This window comes from Camelina sativa, chromosome 11, assembly GCF_030686135.1.
Source record: "Camelina sativa cultivar CO46 ecotype springtype chromosome 11, ASM3068613v1".
Lineage (NCBI taxonomy): Eukaryota > Viridiplantae > Streptophyta > Magnoliopsida > Brassicales > Brassicaceae > Camelina > Camelina sativa.
In genome coordinates, this window is record NC_141890.1 from 37082129 (window position 1) to 37089924 (window position 7796).

General features: G+C 33.6%; 1 protein-coding gene across 2 annotated transcripts; it reads right to left on the reverse strand.

Annotated features, from left to right (window-relative positions):
* Positions 1-208: 208 nt before the first annotated feature.
* LOC104725208 (glucose-6-phosphate isomerase, cytosolic) lies at positions 209-5734 on the reverse strand. Of its 2 annotated transcripts, none has more exons than XM_087470852.1 (24): positions 5530-5734; positions 5399-5434; positions 5171-5226; positions 4989-5065; positions 4732-4813; positions 4595-4642; positions 4209-4364; positions 4033-4129; positions 3896-3938; positions 3493-3560; positions 3317-3401; positions 2917-2965; positions 2562-2634; positions 2419-2479; positions 2067-2133; positions 1778-1834; positions 1636-1689; positions 1401-1529; positions 1227-1290; positions 1066-1139; positions 918-971; positions 759-827; positions 477-674; positions 209-396 (listed from the first exon to the last, which is right to left on the reverse strand). In XM_087470852.1, exons 1-24 carry the CDS (start codon positions 5663-5665, stop codon positions 373-375), a joined length of 1857 nt encoding a protein of 618 aa, XP_087326978.1. In that variant the 5' UTR covers positions 5666-5734; the 3' UTR covers positions 209-372. The 2 variants fall into 2 exon arrangements, with proteins under 2 accessions (XP_087326978.1, XP_087326979.1); XM_087470853.1 differs by having other exon boundaries at positions 5324-5434; positions 5530-5703.
* Positions 5735-7796: the final 2062 nt, after the last annotated feature.

Below are 7796 nucleotides of genomic sequence, written 5' to 3' on the forward strand. Positions count from 1 at the left end.
AAGTGGAGCAAGGAGTAATAGTAAGGACTTGTGCGCAAAAGTGATTATGTTTAGCAACGGTTATGTTATTTTCTGAAGCGGTTTTGTTCTCATCCTCGTCCTGATTTGGTGACTTTAGGATACAAAAAGGCTGTGAAATATTCTTAAACCTTTTATGAGCATATAAATTAATTAGAAAAAAAAAGCTCATCTAATAATATGCTCCCAGTTCTGAACTTATGGGGTTTGGATTATTAGAACTCATTTTTAGATGATTTATGAGTGCCGATGAAGTATACTGATTAGGGACAGTTGCAAAAAAAGAAAAACAAGCGTGAAAAATGCTCCAATGGTTTGCGTTTGGCTGAAGTCGGAGAAACAGGGGCTTGTTCATCAGATCTGCGGCTCGGAACTTGTCTGGAAGAGTGTTTGAGAGATGGTTTTAGGCAAAGCCATGAACGAAATTTGAGAATGTGAGAGCCTTTACAGAATCATACCTCGAGATATCGTTTCAAAAGTGTGGTGGTACTATAATTGAATCCCTCGATAGCCGTTCCTTGAGTGCGTGATGAATGAAGCTGCTTCCTCACCTGAGTAGCCAGAACTTTTCCTAGCTCAACTCCCCACTGGTCAAACGAATTGATACCCCACACAAAGCCTTGAACTGCAACTCTGTGTTCATAGATTGCCAACAACTGAAAACGATACATATACAAAAATGTCAGCTTTTATAGCAATAACCTTAAGACTGTACTGATAAACCTGAAATATCGACAGACCTGGCCAACACTGTAAGCAGTCAATTCTGGAAGTAGAAGGCTTAGAGAAGGTCGATTGCCAGAGAATGTCTGTGGAAAAATACAACAGTTTATACGTAATTATACTGAAAAACATAGAAGTCCTTTTTTCTAATATAGATCCAAGGCCATATTTTTTACCTTGTGGGGAATGAGATTTTCCGAAACGTTCTCTTTCTGCAACTGTTCAGGTGTCTACAAAGGAAAAACCAAAAAGTTTGTTTTACAACGGAACCTTAGTCATACATCAGTCTCTATTTATCCCGAATGACCAAATGTAATGTCTTACTTTCCCATATGCAAGCGCATCAGGCTGGGCAAAAAAGTTGGACATTAACTCGTCATGGTTACTGACCACCTCTCCTGTGAATCAAATTCAGAATTTAAGAAAGGGAATACACAAAAAAGAACTCAAGTCAAATTTACAGCAACAGAAATGGAAATGCCTACCCTTCAGGTACACAGGTTGCTGACTCTTCACAATGCCAATAAAATCACAAGGGATTACACGTCCCTAAAACATCATTAAGAAAGATGTAATGCATTTCTCGTTAGCTTATCATGCGTTGAGAACTTGCTAAAACCCGGTCAAAATTTCCAGTGAAATCTATGTGTAGCAAGTACCTGGTGAATTAGTTGGTAAAAGCTGTGTTGACCATTTGTTCCAGGTTCACCAAAATCAATCTCACCAGTCTCATACGGGAGAGGCAGACCATCAATTGAGACTCCCTTTCCATTACTCTCCATACTAACCTGAAATCAAACAATTGATCCCAGTGAAAAAAATTAATTTTAATGTCAAAAATAGATATGAAGAAGCAAAGGTTAAGGAAACAAAAGGGAAATCCACTTCACATGCCTGTTGAATGTGCGGAGCAAATTTCTCAAGGGCTTGAGAGTAAGGTAAGATGGCCTGAGAAAACCAAAGGATGTTAATGGAGGCTGAACATCTTAATCCGAAAAAAAAAATTCAGCCTGATGTAGAAGTAGTCAATTCTTACCCTGGCAGGATATCCAAGAAACGATACATTCCATACACTCAACAACCCTAAAAGCACCTGAAATCGTTAGAAGTCACCAAATCAACCTCTCACACTGCCTTGCCTACACTAGATACTAACATATGGGAATCTATACTAGGAGTTAACGGAAAGACTTGCTATCAAATGAGTATAAGGGCTGCTTCATGGAGAGTGATTCTATATTATCTCACACACCCGATGCACTCATACATATTATCGAAGGAAGAATTTAAGTTACTCTTGACGATTATCAAAATAAGGCACTCACAGGAATATTCTTCTCAAATGGTGTGGACTGGAAATGCTGATCGATGCTTGAAGCTCCCTTTAAAAACCTGCAATACAAAATAGAAAAGACTAAATATCAACTGCGTGCTTTAAGAAGGTTTCTTTTGGATTTAGAAACATAGAACATTCCATTGGAACAAAAGAGAAAGGAAGAAGTCATTCTGATAAGGGAAAACATAAAACAGAATATACATCAATATATTTCCTGAGGCTTTATAGTTAGAACCAGTACATCTGCAAGCTTATTTAAATAAATCTCTGAAGACAGATATGTATTACTTCCTATGCCTAAGACATTTTATGAGAAGGATAATAAATCGAAGCTACCGTACTTCTCAACCACAGAGAAGCCATACTGCAGCGACAAAGGTAAGACTCCAACAGCACTGCAAACTGCAGCAGATTAAGATAAAGACTTAAGTAAATGGATATGGGAGAGAAAATGAATCCACCAAGAAAACAGACAAGAACTTACCACTGTACCTTCCGCCGACCCAATCCCAAAATGCAAATGCATTGTTTGGGTCAATACCGAACTTCTCCACTAACTGTTAAACAAAACATCCAGAGTGTAAACATGCTCCTGACTTTCTGAATATGTAAATGTTGAAGTAGAAATAAATAATAAATCCTACAACATGGAGACTACCATTGTCCACTAACCTGGTATATAATTCAGTTTAAGATTAGATTAACATGTCCATCCATTACATAATTAGAAAGCCTCAACATAATCAGAAAGGCTCAAGTCTCTGTATTCGGTTTAACTTTCCTAAGATGGAAAACACAAAAAAAATAATGTCCCCAAAGAAACTATGGCAAATACATACCGCAAGATTAGTGCTGACAGCAACCATGTGTTTTGCAACAGCCGAAGCCCTGTTAAGTTATCCCATGTTAGATGAATGTTGTTCATTCACGATATCCAAAACAAGGGTAGAATAAAGAATAACAGATTATATTTTGAGCAAAATTGCTAGTAAATGTAAAAGCATAAAAGATTTCCTCTGACGATAATGTCTATCGTCTAGGGTGTCACAAATACTTTCTATAGACATCTACAAACAGGAAAAACAACATGCACTGATGCACGTAGCCGAAGTATGAGCAAATTCATTACTACATCACTAAGAGCAGCCAAAACGAGGAGTTGAAGAGAGAGGCAGATTTCTGGCCATGGTTATTGTAAGTTTCTAACAAAACAAGATTTAGAATGCCAAAAATACTAACCCAAGAGCAGTTGTAATCCATTCCCTCAATGTTCTAGCGTTCAGCATTGTTTCAGCGGTTGTAAATGTTTTTGAGACCACCACCACTGGAGTTATAAGTATCCTCAAGATTATTTAGAGTAAAGCCGATAAATGGAAATGATAAAGGTGCATTTATTGATAGTTTTGAGCATGAACCTAAAGTGGTTTCTGGATTTAGTCCATTGATATTTCTCGCAACATCAACAGGATCAATATTTGCAAGGCTGCAAAAAAAAGACACATTAAATTGAGGTGTAAACATAGACTGCCACAAGACAAAAAAAAAAAAATATAACCAAGAATGGAATCCAAGATGAATAACTAGATGCTAACAAGTTCAATACAGCCTCCTCTTACTAAGTTACCCGAAAATTAGATAAACAAGGAGTATGTGACACTAGTGGTAAAAGAACACATAAATTAGGAGTTTCTGTGGACCTTCAGGAGAAAATTTAAACCGTAAGCATATCAATAAAGACAATCATTCATTAAACTACCAAAGCCTTGCGGAAATAAACAGAGAAAAATATATGTATAGAAATAAATACGTAATTCTTACAATCGCAGCTGGCGTCCTTTAGCACTCTGTAGAGCTTCGGGATCTGAGAATGAAAATGTATAAAAGCATAAATTTGAATTACACAAGCTAGAAAGAACAGTAGCAAGAGGCTAGGTACCAAGACTAGATGCAGCCACCTGTTTGAATAGCCGTGTGCACAAACAGTGGACCTAAAAAGCTGCCACCAATACCAACTGCAACGACATCTTTCAGTGGTTTGCCCGTAGCTCCAACCTGTCAATTAGTGCAGAAAACTTAATACATAGAGATGAAAACTTTAGAGGTAGACTTTCAAGTGGCATGTACAAATTACCCATGAACCAGAGCGAATTTTCTCAGAAAAATCCTTGATCTTATCTAGAACGTTCCACACTTCCGGAACCACATTCTTTCCATCAGCCTTAATAACTGCATCTTTTGGAGCACGGAGCGCAGCATGAAGAACTGACCTGTTCTCCGTACTGTTAATCTGAGGAAGACATTCAGAAAGTTACGCAAAGAAAAAATCAGACACCAGAGATGAGAAAAAAACGTCTATACCAAAGGAGATGGAATTTGAAATCTATAGGAATAGAAATGTCTTCATTTATATTCTCTAATATGTAACACTCTAATAAGAAGTTCCATATGATAGAATCAAACTGAGATTAAGAGCTATTCCAATATCTTCCTATATATACTTGTCAATGTATAACTCACATGATCCCCACTGAACATTCTGCTGATCTTCTCTGTCAACTGAGCAGCCTGCATACAGAAGAAACAAATGATTTAAATCTCGAGTGAAATTTCATTGCAGTTGTATGAAAATCTGCTAATAAACATCCTGCTCTCACCTTTGCCAAGTTCAAAAGCTTGTCCATCGTCTCAACAGTTGCACGCTGACGAGAATAATCCAACAGCAGCCCATCAAATTCCCTGATAAAATCATACCACACAGAATGCGCAATTACTTAAAACAAACACAAAATTTTGATGCCAAGTCACAAAACAAAAAACATCCAACTTCTCTATAATAGCTATAGAGATAAACCTTAAAAGCATTTATATACAGGAAAAAGAAAAGAAAAGCATATGAATGATTTATACATACATCATCATAGACTGGCATCTGTTGGCATCACTCATCAAATCACGCAAATGAGTCTTGTTAATATCTTCTACATGTCCCTGCCAAAATTACCAAAACAACCCCAAATCACTCTTCTCGAAACAACAACCACCATTGACAAACAAACTAAGAACAGAGAAATCTTAGAAGACTAACAATAATACCTTCAAATCCTTCCAGGCTTCGGTATCACAAATCAAAGCAGTTGACGACGCCATTACTGGTAATCAATCAATCAACCAAAAAAAAAAAGTCAAATATATAAACACTTTTCGTTCATCATCCAGCTATTAGAGAGAATCGGTACGATCGGAAACCTTATCAACGGGACGAAACGGTACAAACTTTGATTTCGTTATCAATCGAGAGAAGAGAGAAAAAGAAATAAGAACCTGAGGATCTTCGAAGATGAGGTGAAGAAGAAGGTTCTGGTAAAAAAGAAGAAAAAAATCTTGGTGAGGAAGACGCCTTGGAGAAAAAGAAAAAAAAAAAAAAAAAAAAAAGCGATAGGGAAGCGTGAGACCTGTGGGTATGACACGTGTCGGCGGAAGGTTCTGCGCTCTGTAACACGCGACAGAACGGTGTTTAAAACGGTGGTCTTTATTTAATAGTGGGATTAGGTTTATTGATTTTCCTTTACACCGGAATACATAAATCATCAAAGGGAAAGTCAAATAATATTTGAGACTGTATTTATAGCATGTTTTCTTTGTTCAATACGACTAGACAATCTCAAAATTAAAATTTTGGTCATTTTTAGAATTTAAAATATCCTCCCAATAAGGTGCAATAAAAATATATATATAACGGTAATTAAATTCTTCGATAATTAACATAGTGTTTGCGTTTGTAAATATATATATACAATATAGTTACTCATGTTGTACAACATCTTACAATATTAATTCAAAAGTACAAATATAAAACTAACCTTAAAATATGTAAATAATTACATTCAATTGTTATTAAAAAAACTTAATTTAGATTAAATAATTAATTAAATAAATATTCTAATAAAAAAACGAAAATAGGGGAAACATCAAATAAAATAAATTATAGAAAAGAAAAAAAAATCTGTTAGAATCAAAACTAATTTGTACTTAAAAAAACTAACAAATAAGATTATTTTTACATGTTAGTTATATCTTTTTTACTTACTTCACAACTATAGCAAAGATTTCACAAATGTTTAAATAATTTTATTTCATTAGATGCAAATGTTTTATTGACAGGTTTTCAATAAACATTTTTAAAATACAAAAATTATAATGTAAGCAACAAATTTTTAATCAGAAACCATTATAAATAACATAATAACAAAATAAATTATTATAAATTTTCATCAAAAAAAGTTCATCCCACGGTTTTCCGCGGGATAGTACCTAATGGAAAATTATTTGCGTAAACTTTACTATGACTTGTTAGTTATAAAATAATAATATAAGTTTTATTTGATTTATTTTATACATTTTATAATCTTCTACATTTAATTTACTAAGTTTCATACTCTGATTTCAACCTGGTATATAATACAATGTTAAAACCGTAAATTATATAAATTTGGTAAAAGCCATAAAACAAAACAAAACCCGTATTGAAGCGGTCGTGTTTAGAATCTTGATTTTTTATTTTATATATTATATTGAATTAAATCTACTATTTGTGATTTTTTAGATTTTAATGAGATGTCACGTCGATGTAGTGAGAAAAAAATATTAATAAATAAAATAAAATATTTCGTATTTTTAAAATATTTCGTATTTTTAAAATATTTCGTATTTTTAAAATATTTCATATTTTTAAAATATAAACAATGTTGTATCTTAGTTTTAAAATATATCTATTAATCTATTATTGACCAATATAGAGATGAAAATATTCAATTTTAGTTTTATAAATAAAATTAAGTTTTATATTTGTTTTATATAGTTTGTTATTGTTTCCTAAGATTTCTCAAACAATAAATGAAATATGATAAATACTTTTATTAAATAATTTCGAAAATATTATTTTATTATTTTATAAATTAATATAAGCTTTTTTGTTACTTATTAAATTAATTAAAATGCAATGATATTTTTTGTAATATGCCACATAATAATAAAATTAAAGTTCTAGCAATATTTGCTTAAATAAGTGTATAGAGATTGATGTGTCTATATTTTATAGATTTTAACCATAGTTGTTTACAATTGTTTTGATTCTTTTATTGAGTCAAAGTGTGTTTTTAGAGGCTTTTTAGTCTTTTATGAGTCCGTACAGGTTTTAGGATACTTTGGAAGAAAATTGAGTGTTTTGGGATGAAAAAATGCATCTACAGCCAATTTGGTGAAGACTGATCAGACTAGCAAGCAGATGGAGCAAACACAGAAAAAGTATTCCGGATCGACTGATCCTCATTCGGGATCGACCAGTCCCGTGTCCGACGCAACTTTTCCTTTTTCGTTTTAAACCGAATTTTAGGGTTTTGTTTTAGTATTTAGGCACGAGGCTCGACCTCTAGAAAGACAACTTTTATTCTACGCAGCTTTTGAGTACTTGTAAGCTTTGGAGAAGATTTCTGAACCCTTTTTATTTTCTCTTTGCAATTCAATTATGTTTTCTTCATTTTTGATTTGTTGTTTCTGTTTCTCTATGTCTGAGTAGTCTACCTATTGGGTTTCAGATTTCAAAGGGGTTTATGATTCTCTAATGATGGTGTTCTAGATTTGGGGGTTGATCTATTTTGTTCTTCACCTATTGTTGTTATTAAAGCTTAAGCTAGATCGATCACCTAGACTAAGATCTTAG